Below are 21285 nucleotides of genomic sequence, written 5' to 3' on the forward strand. Positions count from 1 at the left end.
AAAGTCCAGAATGTTTTTGTCCTACTTCATGGAATTTTCCACTGGATGAGAAAGAGAAGAATGTGCATTGCTTAATGGAAAACTCAAAAGAAGGTTGGTTGATATTTCTTTTGTAAATCAGTAGTCTGAGTCCTAGCTTTATGTTCACAATATATTAAAGCAGGGGATTAGCTACTTTTAAAGACATCATCCCTTCTCACTGTGTGCCAAAAGCCTGGAAACTCCTAAAATGACAGGTAGGAGAGGAGTAAGTGGTAGGGGAGAGAGGGAGTTGTGTGGGAACAAGCCAGGACTTAATACTGTCCCTGTTTTGTTTTGTTTTTTTCAAAGATCAATTCCTCTTCTACAACCTGTACAATATTTCCAAGGCAGCTGCAGACCTAATGACCCAGCATTCAATCAGCAACCCATCAGTACTTCTGAGTTTAAGAAAGCTGTTGTTATGTCAGCATTCATCTTTCTGCCCAGAACTTTCACAGTATGTAGAAAATCCTGACACCCAAACCAGCCACTGCTTTTCATCTGAAATCTCAGTGACAGAATTCTTCAGATGGTCTCAGATCAACAAGAAAAAGATGCCCCGCTGAAATGTGGGATCTGTGGGAGTCAAGGACAGTTTTCCTCAGGCAGGCAGCTTTTTCCAGCCAGCTCCCTGGCTGCATGGTCTTTCTCTGAGACACTACATGGGAACTATGCAGAAGCGATAATACAGTCCTGTGCCAATTAACTTTTCCTGGAGTATTTCCATGGGCCTGAAGAGCTGAAAATGTGCACAAGTAGGAGGCAAGATCTGGCCCTGCGTGAAAAGCTTGCTCTTTTCCACACAGCTGCTGGTGGTTCACTCCCTTTGTATTTTTCATAATAAAAACAAATATAATTTTTTTTTTCCCTAAGGATGTTGTTTGAGCATATTCTGATACTGTTTTGCAAGTGTTACCTGCTTTAGCACACATGGGTGGGCAGTTTATGCTGTAAAGCATCACCAGCACTAATGCTTGCAGTTCTTCCTGTCAGCATGTTCTTATTACACATGTGCATGTCTAATCCTTAAAGAAGAACTTTGTTTCATTTGCTATGGATTATTAGCCATAGATAAAAAAGCCACTGTAGATTTGCTTTATTCTGCATTATTTCTGAAAGTACTTCCCAGTGTTTTACAAGCAGTGCAGAAACATTCTGGTTTCCCATCCTTGCAAGCAGAAGCAGTTATAATTGCAGGGGACAGCAGAAGCACAGCAGACCAGCCCAAAGAGCAGAGGCTAAAAAGCATAGGCACTGAGTCCCATTACCTCCTACGAAGTTCGGGGGAATGATGAGGTGAAATCTATTATTTTTTCTACATAGGAGGAAGAAAGGATCTAAAAATAATAATTTTAAGAAAACTCCTAGAGAATGGAGGAGGTAAATTTTTAGTGTGGTTATGACAACGTATTCTCATTGAATTATACCTCTACCCTAACAAGCAACAAGATGCTTAGTACATCTCTAATCCTTTCCAGGATTTTAAGGCTCCTAATAAGCATTAAAAGATGGACTGCAACTGACCATTCTGTGACTACTGTGGATAATGGATAAAGTGCTTCCCTAATTAATGTGACTCATTTAAAGACCAGGCAGGCTGTAGTCTTGCCCAGAAGGCAGGAGCACAGAATCTGCAAAATTGTTCTCTGATTCTCCTCATACAAAAAAAAAAAAAAAAAAAAATCAAGCTATGGCCCTGTCCTTTCCCCCTTCTCCTTGTCTGGACATGGAGAGGTGAGTACACAGCACATCTCAAAGGAGCATAACTGACTAGGCTTCCCATGGAGCAACTAAAGAATTTTAGGAAGTTTCCTTCTTTTTAAAGCAGAATCCTTTGTGTTTTGCCCATATAACATTACCTCCGAATGACGATCTGACTGATTACCTGAATGGTGTTACCTTAATATGCTCCCAATTTATTACACTCTATAATGAAACTTAATTGAATCTCTGGGTGAAATGTTCCCTGTTGTTTGGTCAAAGATTCCTGGAAATCTCACTAATGAGAGAATCTCAATAATAACATTTTGTACCACAGGACCAATGGAGAGTCAAGGGGTGTGTGTGGGGTGTCTTGTTTTGGTTTTTTTACTTAACTTTTTTCCAAGTGTTAACAATTTTGCTCAAAACCTGAAAAATACTTTTTCTTCGCCAAATAGCTGTTTAATCACTGCTTGAGGTTGAAAAAAGTGTGCTGGAGCAGATGGCAAGAACATAGAATTTAAGCAGGGGACAGATGTAACCATATTAGGGAGCCTGGAATAAATCTCTTGAAGTCTTGTGGCAGACGTGATCATTCCTTTGTTTACATAGATTAAATATTACTAGTTTAAATTAACAGTTGCTTTTGTCCATATTTGGGATCTTTCCCCTTCAGATGGTCATTAAAACCTGTTGTAAATCATCATGTTTGTGCTACTTCCATACCATGCATGTCATATAGGCATCCAAGCACCTCCATTCTTTATGGAAAGTATCTAGGTAGACATAAATACAAGATAAAAAATGGGGTTTGCTTTCTATTAAGGAGTTTGCAAGTATTGCCTGTAATCATACACTGTCTCCTGTGATGTACAGGGGTACAGTGTTCTCTTCAGTAGAAAAATTCATAGGCTGCTTGAAGGACAGTGTGGAAATAACACGTTGTCTGTGTCCAGCTTCCTCACTGCTGAGACATGAGGAAAAACTTTTGTTGACCTTGGGAAACAGTGCTTTGCAGTTGTAAAGAGGAAATCCTCTTCAAGTGTGAGTGTGTACATACTTACATATGGGTGAATTCAGAAGCTGCTGCTTGGATACACTCTTTAAAAAGATGTGATCTTACATATGTTAAGAAAAACACAGAAGCAGTTCAGACTGTTCCTATGTTGTTATAATTCCAATCACCCCTTCAATATTGCTGAAATTAAGAAACAGATGGAGGAGTACACCTAAGGAGCTGTTCCAACATTAATCACAATACCCTTAGGAGCAATTATTAGCACATCAGCTAACGTACTGAATTAGAGCAGCACATCCACTCTTCAGCACAGCACTCTTGGCAGTGTTTTCTTCCTCCAGATATAAACTCTTTTTGAACTGTGACAACTCTGTGATCTTGTGAAAACCCTGGCATTTCAGCACTTCAGTGGTATCCAGCATTTCAGTTTCACAGTCTAAGGTACATTCTTCTTCCCTCTCATTCTTTAAACCTCTTTTTGAGATTAAATGATGGCAAGACAGACAACATTTTCTGGTTTTCTCCATGTTTTGTTGTGTTGTGTGCATTTCATACACTCAGATTTCTACTGATCTAATTCTTAAACCATTATCTTTCTTTTAGACCCCTGTACAATGTATAACCAGATTTCTTTCCTCCTGTATGTATGGTGTTGCTCGGATGACTATTGTTATTATATTATTATTTATTTATTTGTTTTGAATGTCAGTATATTGCCTTCCTATATAGTTGGGTCACCCTGAATATCTTCACAATTTGCCTCACAAATATGAGTATTTTTGTGTCTTCTGAAAATGTTGTCTCCCTTTGTACAGCCCTTCTTTTAAATTATTTTTAGGAGTATTTACCACAAGTCCTATCACAGAATTTTAGAAGTTCCTGACTCTTTTGCCTTTACACCATGATTATGAATTACTATGTGTTCTTCTTTTCCATCTCTCTTAGTTTTTGGTCTATGACACTGTCTTTCAAAATTTTTTACCTAATCCCCGTATCTACCACTTGTGCTGAGAACCTTATTTTATGAGATAAAGTAGTTTATCTCCTCTTCCTATAATATTTTCTTATTTCTGTGTTCAAAACTGATATAGTTCCAAATCTGGTGAAACATTCCTTCCAACCACTGACTCTCCTGCTAAAAACCTTGCAGAAAGATGGCATTTTATTTATTTTTTTTTTATTTATCCAGAATGAGTTTGACACTATGCCAGGTTACCGTGGTAAAAAAACAAGAGGAAAGAATGTTCTCTTTCTAGGCACAAAGCTTTATTAAAATTGAGAAAATGGCACTGTGTCCAAAGGTAATTCCTTTCTGCTTTTCTGTCAAACTTGTGCCTAGTTTCTCAAATGCTTCCTGCCTTATTTTCCTATTCTGGTTTTAAAAGTTGGTCCATCTTTCCAGCTTGCTAGATTAGTTTAATCTGAGCCTCTCAAATATGCTCTCAGTCTTGGTACCTATAGTCTCACCAGTCTGCAACTCTATTAAAAATCAGGCACTATATGTAGCATATGGTTATATATTGAATTATAAATTAAAAGCAACGTGTATATATTAGTTGGCAGCGATAGTTATCCAATATATGAACAAATTACTTCACATCCATCTTCCAAGGATGTGAAGGGAGCAACAATGATCTTAATTTCATGACAAGATGAAAACAAGTCAATTCACAAATTAATGAGAAGAAGTATTGTTTGTGAAGCGTTCTGAATGTGTAAATGCTACCCCTTTATTACTCACTCGGGCTGGAGCCTCCCTGGTGGAGAGTGTCAATGGAAAAGCAGGTGATGCCAAGTCCTGTCTCCATGACAGCAGCACTGCCAGCTCCTGAGACTTTATGGGAATTCTTGCAAGATCTGGTGGGTTTCTATGAGTTTTTCCTCCTGAAATGATGCCGGCATCTCGAAGCCCCTGCTTTCCTCTTGTAAGCTGGTAATTATGGGAGTGGGGAAAAAATCTCTTTTAAGTCCTTGCACTGCGTTCATTCTATATGCATATATTTGTATATCTATATGCATATATTTGTATATACAAAAGCTTTGTATATGTAATAATTTCTTAGAAAAAATAAACGCTCAGCAATGTGTTTTTCTGGGTGACAGTCTCTTCCCTTGCCTCCTAAAAACGGGCCTCACGGAGACCTGTGGCCTGTACGATTCGGTGTACTGCTGAGACAGCGAACGGCGGCGGCTGTGGGGGGCGGTGAGGCAGCACGACTTGAGGTAGCGGCGAGGCCAACCGGGCCCGGGAGGCCCCGAGGAGGGGGCAGACTGCGGCCCGGGTGCCCGCTGAGGAGGCAGCTACGAACTGAGGGGCGAGAGGGAGAGAAAAAGGAAGGGAAAGAGAGGGAGTGAGGGAAAAACGGAGGGAAAACGTGAGGTAAAAAGGGAGGGAGCAGCGCTCCCCACACTGAGGCCACCCCTCACGCGCCCTCGTCGCCAGGGCAACGCGCGCGGGCGTGGGGCACGCCCCCGGGGCGGTGGTTGGGGCTCTCGGGGCTGTTGAGGCGGCGCATGCGCAGCCCCGCGTCCAGGACAGGCGCGCTGCCCCACTAGAGGAGGCGGGTGAAGGGGGGCGCGGCGCGCATGCGCAGGCGGCGGCGGGCGTTCCCTCCTCCCTCATCTCCCCCTCACCCCCTCCTTACCCCGGTTCTCCCACACGGGTCTATGTGTGGGAGGGAGGGAGGGTGTGCGGTGCGTGGGGTGTGTGTCCCGCACCAGCTCATCCTGCAGGCGGGGAGCAGGGCTCAGCCACCGCGGGCGGAGGGCAGCGGCTTCCCCGTCCTCGCTCATCCGTCCCCTCTACGCTCGCAGGTGAGCTGGGCTGTCGCGGGGAGGAGGAACAGGAGGAGGAGAGAGCTGCGCGGCCGGCGCCCGCCTCTGCGGGCAGCCGCGGCGGGGCTTATTGTCCGACTCTTCAAGAAACAAGCTTTAACTACGGCTCCAAGCCAGACCCTGAAAGGGCTGCCGGCCGGGGATTGGAGACGCGAATTCCCCTCCCAGATCCGGGGGGAGGGTCCGGGCCCTCAGCCGCCGCTCCACCGCGGGCCGGCTCCTCACTGAGGTGAGGGCTCAGCAGCCCACCTGTCGGTGTCGTCGTCACACGGGTGGCGGAGGGGACCCTGGGCGCCGTCCCCCGTCAGTCAGACTGCGCAGAGTGGGTGTCTGTGTCCGTGTGTGTTTGTGGGGCCACGGTGCTGCTAGGGTTCCCCCGGCCTTGCTGCAAGATGGAGGGATGTGAGGCTCTGGAGCCAGGCCAGAGCGCGCTTCCACTCATTTATTCTCCTCCGCTACCTGCGTGAGGGGCTGGGTGGGGGGGAACAGGTTGTGGTTTGGATGGGGGAGAAGTTGCCGCCCTTAGCTGTCTGGAGAGAGGCCCCGGGGGAGTCGTCGCAGGCCGTGCGAAGGGTTCTGGTTGTTTGCCTGTGTGCGGCTGGGCAGAGCCGCGTTCCCGCGTGGGTCAGCGGGCTGCGTGGCGCGGCAGGGCCTAAAGGAGGCCGAGGGAAAGTGGAGGAGGCGCGGCGGCTGTTGCGGGGAGATCCCGCTCTCCAGGCAGCCTTTCACCCCGGGGACTGGCGCACCTTCCCCTGTCGTGGTGCCATGTTTCGGTGAGGTGTAGGTCAGCATGACCCGGGCTGGATCTGAGCACACGGGCGGGGTGGGAGGGCGGGTATCAACAGGACACGGTGTTTATTTTCTGTGAAACGGGGAAACTCCACCAGGAATGCGTTGCTTTATAGTAAACAGGGATCCGCTTTAGAAGGTGGACAAATAGATGCTGTTTATTGGGCATAAGGGATATTTAGCATATTTATTTTCTGGCAGCAGATGCCAGAAAAGCAATTTATATATATTTATTTATATATATATATATATATATACATATATATATATATATATATATAAAACCATCATGAACGGTAATGATAGTTTAAACACACAGGGAAAAGTTAATTGAAATAGTAGTAACTGGCCTGGTGAAGTTCTGTGGGTTTTGTTATATATTTGAGAGATCCCTGTGCTGACAGAAGGTGAGTTTGCACAGGTATATTCACCCATCTTCTGTTTCTATGCTAAACTAACAGCTTGGCTGTCATGGATACCTAGAAGAGATGAGGACTATTTTTTCTGGAATGGGACAGGTGGATAAGCAGGCAATCCAGTGTTTTGGGGGCCTCCAGTTTCTTTCAAGATTGGAAAATGTCAGGATGCACAGTGATTCTTTTTTTCATTTTTTTATTTTTTTTCTTGCCTCCCTCTGCAGCTGACTTGTTTTCAGTAGTATTTTGGTGGTGATTTCTTTCTAAGCAAAATGGGCTTCTTTCTATTCACATCAAAGAGTGGCTTGCGACCTTTTTTTTATATATAGACCTACTGTGTTTTTTAGTGGTTATGCACATTTTTATTTAGTGAGCTTCAACTTGCCAGTTTTGCTTTTTAATCTTTATTGGACCTTGTCAAGCCATTAGAAATAATACATGCACTAAAGATGAAAGGCTGAAAACTGCTGATACATCTGTATATCTTTATTCACGTGGTTTAATTTTTGACCCTCTTAAAACAACAGCAAATAGAGAACAATGAGGAGCAAAAAAAGGTAATTGTTTCCAGTAGCTTTATATTGACAACATAGATGCCCTTTTTCATGTATCACTGTAAGGTTTAGTATCTATGATAATATAGCCAGAGGACTATAAGGACTTGCATCCTTATGCAAGCTTTGTTTGCTCAGGTCCTGCTTCTGAAAATTGGCATGACCCACAGGGGTGCCAAAACTTAAGTGCATTCCTTCCATCTAGTATCACAGAACAAAAACTGATAATTGCTTGTGATCATTGCTAGCAGTGCCTCTGGTTACTCTGAAAAATATTTTAAGGGATAACGAATTGCATTTATGTCTGGTGGTTTTGTTATTTTCTATGGAACTCCCTTGCTGGAGCAAAATTTACTGCTTTGTGCAGCTTCTGTGTGTGTGTTGTCTGCAGCCTTGCTCAGAAGTTTCCTAAAGCTGGGTTACTTGAATGGAAAGAGTGCCCTCTGGTGTCATCTGTATTTAAGAGTTTGGAGTGTGAAGAACCACTCCTGCTGTAGTCGGGAATTAGGTATTCCTCTCAACAAGGCTGGAAATGTCTTCTGCACTGAAATGCTAGCGTGGCACAGCTGAGATGGGCAATGTGCAGTCACTTGCAAATTCACGTGGAAAATGACTGCAGTCACTTGCAGGCTGTTAGCCTCCTTGTGAAATAGTCTAATTTATTTTGCTGAATTTTTATGAGAAATGTTTGACTCCTCAGTCTAATGGAAAAAACCAAAAACCAACAACTCCTTCATGAGGTTATCCTGTTTACTGTTGGATGGTTGTTTGGTTTTTTTTTTACTGTGAAAACTGCATTTGTGCATAATTTTTTGTGAGATCTTTTCCCTTCCACACTTCTATCTTGCTGAGGACTGTGTAGATTGAAAATCATGATGTTTTAAGTATTTCTTTGATCTTGATGCTGCTCAGCAGCATTGAACAAGGATGAAGATACAGGCCTAAGTCTTTAAATTCAGTTACTTGTATAAAATTTGGTTTTAAAACTATCTGTGTTTGTAATAAATGTGTTTAAGATGTCAGAAAGCTAATCAATGTCTTAGTGTGCTAATGTTTTCTGTGACATCATTTTTAATATTAGAGGATTTGGCTTGATAACAACATCTCCATCATAAACAGTTTCTTCCTCATGTTCTTGGTTTTTTTCATTGAGATTAGGGATTATCTTCCTTTGTAGTTGCTTGGAGCTGAGTCATTTGGGCTTCTCCTTTCAATAAATAAAGCTGAGCTGAAAACTTCCTTCAGGGGTGGGAAGTGTAATTGCTTGCATTTTGTCAAAGTGTAAGACATCACAAGCATGGTCTGTTTCTGATATGAGTGTTGCTTTACAGCCCTTGCTAGAAAAGATATTTTAAAATGCATTTTCAAAATAATAAGAAAACATTCATTAGTTACCTTAACATTTAGATACCTGGAACTGCTGCAGAAGTAGTCTTGTGGTATTTGTGCATGTGTAGCATTTATTGTGCAAGCAGAAGCTTTGTGGGCTTCATGTTTTGTCTAGGAATTAATCCTTTTAAAAGGTAGTTGGAACAAGAGAGTCTTAATGTTGCAGTTGGGTGTTTTAAGTAGATGTTCTGTGTGCTGAGTGCCCTAGACCCTGTGGGTGTGCACTTGCAGCTCTTACCTTTACAGAGAACATTAAAGGTTTAATAGGACTCTAGGGGAAATGGCACTGGAATATTTCTTGTGGGCAACCTGGTACCAGCCAGTATTCTGCTGAGCAGAAAGGGGACATCTGAAGAGCTGGAGCAAGGCAGCCAAGGGGTGTCAGATGTAGGGTCTGTAACTCAGCTTTCTGAAGTTGGGAGGAGCTGTGTAAAGTGGAGAAGGTGGGGGGGGGGGGAAAGGAAAGAGTGATCCAAAGTCATGGAAGGGCAGGATGTATTCAGCAGCATGGTGTGTTGGAGCTTCTTGCTGTGACTTTCAAAAATTAGCATGGTGTAAATGATGGTTATTGAACTGTTCCCTGTCTGTTTCAGTTTATAGGAAACAAAATACTGGGAAAACTAGTGGGCCAGTAGTATTTTAAAACACAGTGTTCGTGACATTCATCAAAAGTTATTCTTTATTCTCTCAGTGTTGTGAGGTGTGCTACTCTCCAACACACTCACAACTTGTCTTTTTAGAACTCCCTACCAGTCTTCCGCATGGGTTGTAGAACGTCAAATGGCACAATGGCGTCTTCCTTGAAGCTATGGATATGCCTCGAAAATGCTTTCAGAATCTTTGCTGTCACAGCTTAATTGTCAGTGTAACTTTCTCAATGGCTGTAACTTCAGTACCAGTGCTGCCCTCATACTTACTTTGTCCTTTCCTATAAGTGAGGGCAGGATTCCCTTTTCTTTCACCTCTCTCTGTTGTCTTACAGTCCTAATGACAAGAACAACAGTTTAGGTAGAACTACAGGGAAGTAGTGGTCAGGGCAAAAAAGAGCTGTGCCCTTGGAGGTCCCAGAAGCTTTGGCCTTGTCTGTAGGGCTGCAGGAGTCAGGCTGTATTTTGGCTGGTTGTAACAACAAATTGAGCTTCCCTGTCCCAGAAGGTTTCTGGTTATGCTGCACTTAACACCAAGAGGCTTAAGAAGCTGCTTGGTCAGAATATCAAGAAATGTTCTGGTCAGCCTCTTGTATACATTATATTTGCAGTTTAAAAACATGTTTATTTTTCAGTGGTAACAAAAGAAGCCTCCTTTGTTAAAGATCAAGCATGTAACATGGTAGTTGATGTTAAATTTGAGAGGGCAGTACATTTGTTGCTTCTTAATGGTTAAGTGGAAGCCCTCCCTTTTTTTCACTTGGAAGCAGATATTGCTTGCAGTCTCCTATTGTAGAGTTGATCTTGGTGCAAACTCTTAAGGATAGCTATTTATTCTGTTTCTTTGATGTATCAGACTCCATGCCTGTTTCAGCATTTCATTTATACATATACATAAAATACATTTTGTAGGCAGTGTAAGCTTTAGATGGCAAGTGAACTCGGGCATGTGCCTGCCCTATTTTCTCTGGTCTGTCTGGGGAGACTGTAAGGCTCCCCCATATATTGCAGCTGTGACCACAGCAGTTAATGTAGCTCACTGCCTCATCAGCATGTAGTTGAGATTTGAACATGGATTGGAACAAGCTGGCTGAAGTTCAATCCAGATAAAATATACATGATGATGTGGATGTAATCAGCCTTCCTAATTGGAGGAGTGTATTTGCCATTAGGTAGAAGTGTTAGTGCTCTCTGGTGCCTTGAGTTTATTAGTTGTTTTTAGCAATCATATTGAAGCAGTAAAATCAGTTGTTGTTGTTTTTTAATCTTTGACTAGAAGATTGAGACCTGATGAGAGCTGACTAGAATTTGGCTGAAAGTCATCTCTGTCCCTCCTGCCATTGGTTTTAGTTTTTTATAGCAATTCCTAGTGCAAATAATAACAGAACTTGGGGAAAGCCTGGGTCAGTTAAGGAGGGAAGAACAGCATGCCTGGGGATAAGTAGAAGTCCTGGATAGGGAGACAGATTGTTAAGCTTGCTATGAGGTCCTCTTGAAAAGTAGCTGGTGCAAATGAGTAATTTCTTGGACATCATGAATCTATTCACATATGTTGCTTGTACTGTACGTGCATAGACTATCTGAGAGCTGAAGTGCTCAGAGAAGAAATGCATAATAGGGACTGCAGAGAAGTTTGAAACATGCTGTATTCCATCCTGTCACTCAGTTTCAAAGCAATTTGGAAGCAAAATGTGATGCAGAAGGTCTGATAACTTTGGGGCTTTCTCAGTAGGAGATAGTGACACTGATGCTTGGGGATATGTATGTGTTCCCTCTTTTTCTCCTTAACAGAGCTGTGGTATTGGCAGCAGTCAATTAGATCTGAAGTGACCTAGGACTGGCTGTCAGCTCTGACCATTGTTGTAGTATTGTGGCATTAAAAGCTGTTTGATGTGTGCCTCCCTCATTATTCATTAAGGGACAGCTTTGAGATGATGGAATTTGCTCTTATTGTGATGGGCTCAGATTGATCGTGCTGGGAAAGGAGAGTATTGATCTTTTCAAAAAGTTGAAAGTGTATTTCATAGGTAATAGTGGCTGGATAAAACTGGCAGAGATCCTGAAAAAGTGATCTTGATGTAGCTTGTAAATTGGATTGCTTTTATCACATGATTAAGGTGCCCAGGGTTTGGGATAGTTGTCTAAACTATAGTATTATATTTTCATTTAGACTAAGTGGTACAGTGTCACAGAGTGACTGGAGTTGGACCAATAAGTGAATAAACAGCAGGACTAATACAAAGCACATTTTCTACTGTGATACAGACTTTACTGATTACTGTATAGGCAGGCAGAAGTCTCCAATGGAAAGCTGGAAGTCTCAATTTACTAGATTTTTCTTTGCAAGCTTCATGTCTCAATTTGCAATTGAAGAGGCTTGGAAGCACAGGTGAACTTGTGACTAGTTAGCTCCATGTAAAACTCAAATAATACAAACTCTTTGAAAGATTGTGTTTTCTAGTTTTATTGCCAACTTGTCAATCTTTTAATTGTTCATAAGTTCTGGTACTTGCTTGACAAGATTGGGGTCCTCCACAATTGTAACTAATTCAACTTGGTTTGTAATTGCATTAGTTTGTGACCCCACATGTGGTGGGGCAGCTTATTTATTGGCTGCTCACTTCTCACACTATTGTGGCAGAATGAAAGACACCAGGGAAAGGTGTAAGAAACAAATGTTAGGTTTTTTCCCCCTTGTTTTTCTGTTGATAGTTTTCCCCAATCTCCTTAAGCAGTTACTTAAGCAATTAGTGGTGCAGGTAATTGGAAGTACAAAATTAGTGTTCCATAAAACATCTGAAATACAATAGGTGGATCCATTGTGTGCCAATTTCTGGTATGGGAGCATAGGCTCAACCTTAACACTATCTTGAATCTCAGGCTGGGTGTGCAAGTCTGTGAGCTTGGCTTAGTTTCAGATTTCATGCCGAAATATTTGAGGCATTACAGGATCATAGAATCATAGAATTGGCTGGGTTAGAAGGGACCTCAGAGATCATCAAGTCCAACCCTTGATCCTTGTGACATTTCTGGAAATACCTTCTACATGGAGGTAAACTTGACAGTCATCACATCTTTTGCAGTAGGCTGGCAGAGTGAGTTGGTAATGATGATGGATTGGTGTTACTGGAAACTTGGTGATACAGTCATTGATCTGATCAAGAAAAATGAATCTAGAAGCCTGTAAAGTATTTGGGAGGGTTCCAAAAGCGTCTGTAGTTGGGTTACTTGTGTGATGTATTAGATTGCTGCTAGCAATGCATAGTTTCTTGGTGTACATTTTGGGTTTCAAAATGTACACAAAGTGTTCAAAGTTCTAAATGAGTGAAAGAAATAGTAGCTCAAAGATTTTGGCTACTCTTTCTCCCACTAATGCATCACTGTTTTGTGCTGTCAGTAATTAGTAACCAATACCATGAGGTGCATTGATAAAAGAATTATGGTTAAGGGAATGACTCATAATCATTGTATTTCCTCTCCTGCTCTGTCACATAATTAACTTTCTCTGTGAGGTTAAAGGGCACCTGAACTGTGCTGCTCTTGCTAGCAAATCCAGACCACTCTGCCAACAGTCTTGTCTTTGATTACCAGCCAGTTTTCCCATGTGCTTTGTTGGTAAGTGTACCTGACTGGTGGTACTTACCACATTTATTTTTACAATAATAGTCATGTACTTTTCAGCATTATTGTTGAGCATTAGTTGTGAGACTTGCCTGGTAAATACCTTTAAATAATTTTGAAATCCTCACTGATCAAACGTATATGGAAATATAGCACAGGTATTTTGGAAAGGAATAAACAAGAAGGGTAGAATCTACTGAGTTCAGTTGCTCCATGCAGTTGAGGTGATCCTTAAGTACCTTCTGGAGTTTAGAGTGTAAAAAAATTCCTGAATACTTAGGAAGACTTCTACTTAGCTACACACTAGCCCTGTGCTTCTGAATGAACCATGAATAAGGCGGACAATGAGCAGCCTGAAACTTGAGATGTTTGTTATGGCAGATAAAACCTGTGCCTTGAAGGTCTCCTTATTACCAAGGTATAAGGACTCGGTATTCTTTTTAGTATGCCTTGCACAGGGTAAAAGATAATAGCAAATGTCCCTCTGTAGTAGAAATGTTTGCTACTTTCTGTTTGAAAAGTGCTTGGCTAGCCACTCTTTGCTGTTTGATTGCCCTATTGATGATACGTCATTTCTCCTAAGCCTCCTTTGTTCCTCTTTTTTTTTTTTTTTCAGTATGGTCCTATTTTGATTTCTGTAGAATATAACTCATATAATTCTGAGAACAGATTTTGGTATTCTTAGTGATATGCCTTCCAGAAGTGCTCTTCTGCTTACTGGTAGTAGGTAATTTTTAATGGTACTTCAAACAAGTACATATTGGGTGATATTGGACAAGGTCTTTATTACAAGTGCACCAAAGGTAGTAGTGCCAAATCTAATCACCGTGTGGTTTTTTTTTAATACCCTTGTGTAGATCTAGTCATAATGGCAGAAAGGAGGTTGTTCAGCTCTATTGGCAACATCTATTCAAGTGTTCAAAATGTTCACCGAGAATACTTGTAAAAGACTTTGGAGAGGAAAAAGATATTAACCAAATTGTAGTCAGGAGATCAAACAAAAGGGTGTGCTTGATACTGTTTTCACTTGGGGTAGGTGCCAGATACACAATGTTCCATAAAGTTGAGGGTATATTAAACTTGTATTAAAGAAATGGAAAAACTGCTCTTGATATAAAGTATGTCTTTACCTTTGAAGAAGAGCAGCTGTTCGTAAGTGTACAGTGTGCTTCAGAACCTGCTTGCAGATAGGGCTTTCCTTACTGTCTGCATGTAATGGCTTACCCTTGTACTTAATTAACTTGATTTTTTTTTTTTTTTTAATGTGGGTGGGGTCTGTGTGCTGACAGAACTCAAACCGTATTTCATGCTGTGACTTGTGTCAGATACTCAGGAAAGTCAGTCATGACTCTTCTAAAGCTGTCAGTGGTGGAAAGGCTTCTTCATGGGAACTTAGTTCATGTTTCAGATACAGTGATTTAACTTCAAAGAAGTGTTTGTACAAATCTGTGTCTAAGTTAGAATTCAGGAACTTTGGTTTATTAGAGAGGTGTCTAAAAATTTTGTTGGAGACCAGTAACTGGAACTGCTTTAATTTCTTCTCTTTTGTTAACAAATGCTGTGTCACTAGGGGAGGGAAAAGAATTATCCACAGTTATTGTTACATGATCCCAAATGATTTTTTGTATGTACAATGGAAAGTTTTAAACTATCTAAAATGACATTATGCCAGGGCACCTAGTGAAATTTAACAAAAAATCTTGTGGCTTTGTTTGTTTTTTTTATTGTAGTTTTTTGTTCTATGAAACTGTGTCTTTCCTATTCAATTTGTTTTGCTTATGGTAGAAAACTGAAACCCCTACAGGTTTTGAGACAGAGTTGTACACTTACAGCTTGTTCTTAAGTCCACAGAAAACATACACAAAATAAGTATGAATTATTAAGCACATTTGCACTTAAGAGTAACAGAGTGCTAATGATTTGAGGCTGACACAGCTGCTGAGGAATAATTCTTGATTTGAATGTTATAGCTTAGTTATAATACAATACATTAACTGAAGGGGTATTGCTGAGGCCAGAGAAGCCTTTTATATAAAGTACAGCTTAGGTAAGTGTGAAATCCACTGTGCAGATCTATCTAACAATACAGATCAGAGGTGTGTTATATTTGTGTTATGCTAAGATAGAGAGACACAAATTTAGGCTATGTTAAGTGATACTGCTAAAAAGGGAAGCATGTTTGATAAGTAATGCAAGTAGCTAACGTGAAAGTTGTGGGTGCAAAAGGTTAGTAAGACAAAACTTTTATTAAATCTCATTCACAGACAAAGTTATATTGTAAAAAGTTGAATTTTAATTTTTCAGTTGTACCAATTTTTTTTTTTTTTTAAAGCTAGCTTTTTTATTTTCATAATGTAAGTTGTATCCATGGGTTTATATACTTCTTTCCCTCCTTCTATGAAGGAGGGGACTATACTTAACTATACTTCTTTCTCCTCCTTCTATCCCTCCTTTCCACTCTAAAGTGGAAAATAAAATCAGTCAGTAATGGAGCTAAAGGACATAGGCAGAATTGATGTCTCTCCAGGAAAGAAGGAATGGAATAGGAAATTCCATTGCTCTATTGGGATGTGCTGGACCTTGTGTGTTGCTTTCAAGTGTCAGATGTCTGTGTGGACTGGTACTGAATGTCATGGGTATCATCTTGATTTTACTTGTTAGAGTGAGGGAAGGTGAGAAGTGATGGGCTTCAGCAACTGAAGTTTTTGGTGCTGTCTCTTTTCTCTGGTGTTATGTTTCCCTTACACTGCAGATCATTAGTGGAATTGGATATCTTTTTGTCCCTGGGGCAATAGGGTTTGTTTCTATGATCTTATCACTAGACTAGTGATAGTTGATAGCTGATCAGTATTCCTTTGTGGTATTTTCTGTGTTTGATTCTCCTAATATTGGTAGAAGTGATTTGATTATCAGAAGAAAATTGCAATCTTTTGGAATTCATAACTGGCATCCTCTCTAGAGCAGAGGTGGCTGTTGTTTATGTAACAATCCTGAAAGTCAGAAGATGCATCTTGTAGGAGAAAAAGTGGTCTTGCCTAGGTTGGAGATGTCTCTTGCAAATTGTGTAGGGATTTTTTGAAGATGGGACTTGGTTAAGCATGCAATTGGGTCTTGGGGTGAAGTGTTTTAGTATTTTGCTTCTTTCCACAGGGAGGGAGATGACTTCTGTGGCTGTCAGGCTCTGTGGTAGAGCAACCCTGCTGCCTGCTGTTTGATAATTTAGTCAGATTTACAGTGTTTATTAGCAATATGCAGCTCTGCTGGAAAACCCTACTGTTGTCTGTGGAAAAAAACCCAATTCTTAATGTTGGAAGGATCTTGTAAGTCACAAGTTACTGCATTTAAATTCGTAGTTGCATTTGCTGGTTTTGCTGAGATTATTTTTTAGTTGTTGGTCTTATAGAGGATAAGTTTACATAGCTCATTAAAATACCTTAGCTCTGAAGTGATAAAGCTGTTCCAAAAGTACACCACCTGCCAAAAACACCCCATGCTGTGGCTAGTGACTTCAGTGGTATTTCAACAGTAGAGGTACAAATACTCTATTTATGATGTGGCTGACCCTCCTTTATGTTTAAATAACCTTGGTGACCAAAATGAACATCCCCGGCTCGGTGAGCTGAATATGAAAATAACCAAAAAAATCAAAGTATTTTCTAAATGCAGCCAAGGTATTTTCTTTTTCAATCATTCTTTTAGCAAGTAAGAGGCAAGTCCTTTCCTGGTTTTATAGAATGGGAAAATTAATTATTAATTTGTGCATTTTAAAATTGTTTTCCCCCCACTAATATTAAAGATATTGTCCTTGAGACAACAATGGAAGATCTGAATTCAGTTAAAATACATCTTTTTTTTTTTTTAAGTGTGGAAAATTTTATCCACGTATTCATTTCTTTCACCAAGTTATTTGTAGTGCAGGTTTTCCGTATCCTCACGGGCATCAGTTGACAATGTCATGGTGGTGAAACTATCACTAGGTACCAAAATGCAATGAAACTCTGTCAAAGATGTGGCAGAGCTAGAAGAGAGTGTGGATAGGAATTGTGTATTCTCTCTCTTTGCTTCTGTCTCTCCGTGGTACCCAGCTGGTTTGCTGCTACTTGCTTGTTGGTTTCTTTCACAACATGAGAGGTTACAGTTTTTCCTCCTTATTCCTGGATTATGGCCTTCCATCAACAGTACACTTCATTTCTTGTTCTGGTGTCCATAGGCTTTGTATGTAGGCTGGTGTATGCATGTTTGGCAGTCTTGTTTTTCTGTTTTGGTTTTTTTTTTTTTTTGACACTTCTCACAGTAAGCACGTTGTGGTATTTTGGGTGATGTGCAGTCTACAATAATTCTTCCCTAATTGTGAATAATTCTTCCCTAATTGTGAATAATTCTTCCCTAATTGTGAATAATTCTTCCCTAATTGTGTTGTTTGCATTACCCAGAAATGAAGCAAAACTGTGGATCTCAGTACCTCTGAAAATAGTATTTGGATCATGAAATTTATGCAGGCAGCATTAGTGCTCTTATTGCATACTCTTAAGTATGACTTCTCTGTTCAGAATGCTATCCATGGATATATATGTTCTCACTTCTTTAGTTCCACTGATACTTTGTCTGCATGTCTAACCACAACAAAAAAGTTTTGCAAACTGAGCATCAGATAATCAACATGACATTAATGGTTTACTCTTGTTTGCAAACAAAACTGGTAACTATAAGGCCACATGGGTGGTGGTCATGGAAAAGCTAATTATGGAGGGTTTATAATTTTATAGAGCTGTCTACTTAACTAAAGGTATCTGTCTCTACTTGAAATTATACCTCTGTTTTCATTGATATTCTCTTCTTATTCATGGAAATAAATATCAGTAGTTCCTATTTTTCAGAAATGTCTCTAGATTATTGTTTCTTCTTTTTTTGTGTGTGTGTTTGGAGGGAGGAGGGATCCTCCTCCTAATCCTAGCTGAGGAAGCTTGGATTTTTCTTCAGATATTTGAAGAAATGTTGCTTCAACAGGTTGAACTGTTGATAGGCTTGAATTCTGGAAAAGGGGATGGAGGAGGGCAAAACCTTAGTATGCATGACATTGTGTATTTCTAAATATTATTATTAATTATTATTTCTAAAATAATTTGGAGGAACAAGAAACTGTACTTCATAACTTAAGAGGTCCAGTCTATTTTAACAGGAGTCCTAAAATGATAGCCAGATGCAAAGGAATATAATGTTCTTCTGTGAAGTATTCTTTCTGAAGAACTACGTTATGGAGTAGAGTCTTGTAGGTGATCTCTGAACTAAGAAGCTCTGGGAACCTGCTAATTTCTAAGCAGTTTGTGACCAGAAACTTCTTCAGTTCTTGGGCAGTTAAGTTATTTATTCAATGAACCAACATTTTGCCATTTAATCCTCCAACTCTGCTGGAGACACCTGTTTAGAAGAAAGCAAACGTCTTAACCCCAGGCTAAACTTAAATAGCATGTACACATGCTCACATTTGTGTCTTACTCCATTTGTTGCCTGCAATGCTTCTTTCCTTCTGCTTGATTCATGCCTCATGTGTGAGGGCCATGATCTGCTACAGCTTGCAGCTGTGTCCTGATGCTACTGCTAAAATAAATTGCCTTTTGCCACTGTTAACCCTTGGCTGTGACTAAGGCCCCTGAGCCTAGCTGGCTTTGGGATGGTGGAAGTCAGAATGGTAAGAATCACCTTTCTCTGTGTGTAATTAATTTTTAAAAATTTCCATTGTGAGCTGAGCTACTTTGTTGTTGCAGGTTGATTACAAACTGAGCTAGAAGTCTGATTGTTGTAAGAGGGAACGATAAAGAAAAGTCTTGTGCCCTTGAGAGGAACAGTCTGCTGGATTTTTGAGTTGTTTTCCGTATCTCATCTGAGGGAAACAAAAGATAGGAGTTGTACCAGTTCTTGTGATGAAAGAGGAAAGGACAGGAGCACCGTGAAGAAGGCATTTTGATAGCTGAAAACTGAGTAAGGTCTGAGACAGAGCCTTACTATGTGTTACCTTAGTGGTACCCCTCCCTCTTCCTTTTCTCTTCCCCTCCCTCCCACCCCCTAAGTAAGAAAATGAGCAGCAAGATGTCTTTGTCCAAAATGTGTGTACACATGATAGAAAAAGTACACTGTGGGTTGTGTCTGCTTTAAAAAAGTAAAAATAAAAATTGTTTGCCCAGGCAAAGCCTTTTCTAGGGTAACAGTCAAAATTAAGGACAAAAGTTGAATGCAGCTGTTTTAAAACTCTGTTTTTCAAACTGTTTTTTTTGTTCAGTTATTCTGTGGACTCTAATTTTATCTGTCTTGGAGTTGAAGCAGCTGATATTACTGTGACTGTTGTACAACAGATGCTTAGGGAAATAGTGGATGTGTGACATAACTTTGAGTTCTGTGAGAGAATGTGGAAATGTGTTGAGCTTGCAGCAGGACCCATGAAACCAGTGAAAAATGGGGTCTGTTACTGGTTTAGCTTTACTGCTGATGCAGGCACCATAACACACAGTTGCTTTCAGGGAGGAGTCTACTGTCCACTTAATTAGGATTTTTTGCTTTCATTGCAGCTTTCTGGAAGCTGTTTGAGAACCTCATTTCTTGTATCCTAATTTTGAGCATAAATTTACATTTTATTCATACTCCCACTTTGTCCTCCTGATATTTAAACATGGCAAGCATATTCTCATGCAAATTTCAATTTGTTAGGATAAACGAGCTGAATTCTCCTGGTTTTTGTCTTCACTGAACCTGGAAACCCTTCTCTGCAAATATCTAATCCAAAAGTATTTTGGAAGCCAGGTATCCAAAAGAGCATAGCATCATAACTTCCTGTGAAATGTTTTGGAGGTGGTACTTGTTCATAACTAATGCAGAAATCTTGTTCCCATGTAGCTACTTTATGCTGATAGCATTGGTGGCAATAATTTCCATTTGATGTGCTGAAACACATAGCAGAAATTTTATAGGGATCAATCCAGGTGCTCCTTCAATGACTGACACTTCATTTTTCATTCTTCTGTCCACTGGATAGTTTTATTTATCCTGTTTTATGTTGCTATCCTGTATTTCAAAATATGATATCATTCTAGTATTTGTACTGATGTTGAGTATTTAATAACTTGTAATCTCTTCCTACTCTAATGTTATGCTGTTTCTGCTTTTGCCATGGCTGTACCCATCCATGTCTTGTGCTAGTGTCTCTCATCTCACTTTTCAGCAGTGGCAGCTTCTCACATACTTTGCCAATATTCATGTGTCTGCCTGGGGATTTTGTAGTATCTAAAATTTTTATATCTGGGATTTGATTATCTTCAGTGATAAATTTCTTGCAGGAGAGTGGTGTTATATTAAATGGCTTGAACTTTTATATCATATCCCTTGTGGAAGTTTCTATTTTGATCAGTTTTGCTTTCTTACAGTACCTCTAATATTTTCAAGCTTACTGAAAGCTGAATTAAAGCATGTGCTTAGGTGGTTTTCATTTTTCTTCTTTACTGTTGTGTGTATGCTATCTTTATTCTTACAATGCAGTAACCTGGTTGGTTTTGGTTGGGTTTTTTTGGGAGGAGGATTTTTTTGTTTTGTTTTGTTTTTTCTTTTGTGGGGTGAGTATAAAACTGAAGAAGATAGTATGGAAGATGCAATTTGGATTGGTTTGATTTAATCAGATCATCTTTTATAGTTTGAGCATTCTTTGTCCTGTTGCTTGTTCCTTGCTGACTTTCTGCCTAATAGTGGGAATTTTGTGTGTTGCTTTTTGGTTTAGTGTGGGGTGTTGGGGTTTTTTTGTTGTTTTTTTTTAATGTTTTGTGCACACTTCTAACTAATATTATAATATATAATGTATAGTATTATAATATACTTTTACCTTTGTACAAATGCCAGTGAATTCCTACGAGGTGAGAAGCTCAGGTTAAATGTGGGGAACCAATAATTTTTTGGTACCTACTGTTCTTAAGCCCTCAAAGTCTTTGGTATACATTCTGCATTTGTAGTTGCTCATAATTAATTCAAGGCACTTCTGTTTTCTTCATGGGGATCTGTGATAAAAACAATACTCAGTACTGACATGGTGAGTAAGAAAAAGAAGGATATTGGTCATTGTGACTTGAGCTATTCATAAAATTGCTCTGTGGCTGTTTCCTCAAAGCTTTTGTACTGTTCCGGACAGGAAATTTTTAATGTAATTTTATGGTCCTCTCAAAATGTCTGTACGTTGTATTTTTGGGATAATATTTGACCCAAGCTGAGAAAAGATTCCTGGATTCTGTAGTGGAAGGGAATCCAGCTTAGCTGTC

The 21285-nt window shown here is 40.2% G+C and overlaps 1 protein-coding gene across 4 annotated transcripts in view; it reads left to right on the top strand.

Moving 5' to 3' along the window:
- Positions 1 to 5228: 5228 nt before the first annotated feature.
- Positions 5229 to 21285, top strand: part of RALGPS2 (Ral GEF with PH domain and SH3 binding motif 2) — an 87368-nt gene continuing 71311 nt past the window's right edge. For 2 of the 4 annotated variants that reach the window (XM_071751165.1, XM_071751166.1), the window contains exon 1: positions 5229 to 5554. In XM_071751165.1, coding sequence (XP_071607266.1) covers positions 5327 to 5554 — 228 coding nt within the window. In that variant the 5' untranslated portion in view covers positions 5229 to 5326. Of the gene's footprint in view, positions 5555 to 5610; positions 5898 to 21285 lie in introns of those variants that run through there. The other 2 variants (XM_071751167.1, XM_071751168.1) reach the window with 2 other exon arrangements.

Source organism: Heliangelus exortis, chromosome 8, assembly GCF_036169615.1.
Source record: "Heliangelus exortis chromosome 8, bHelExo1.hap1, whole genome shotgun sequence".
NCBI lineage: Eukaryota > Metazoa > Chordata > Aves > Apodiformes > Trochilidae > Heliangelus > Heliangelus exortis.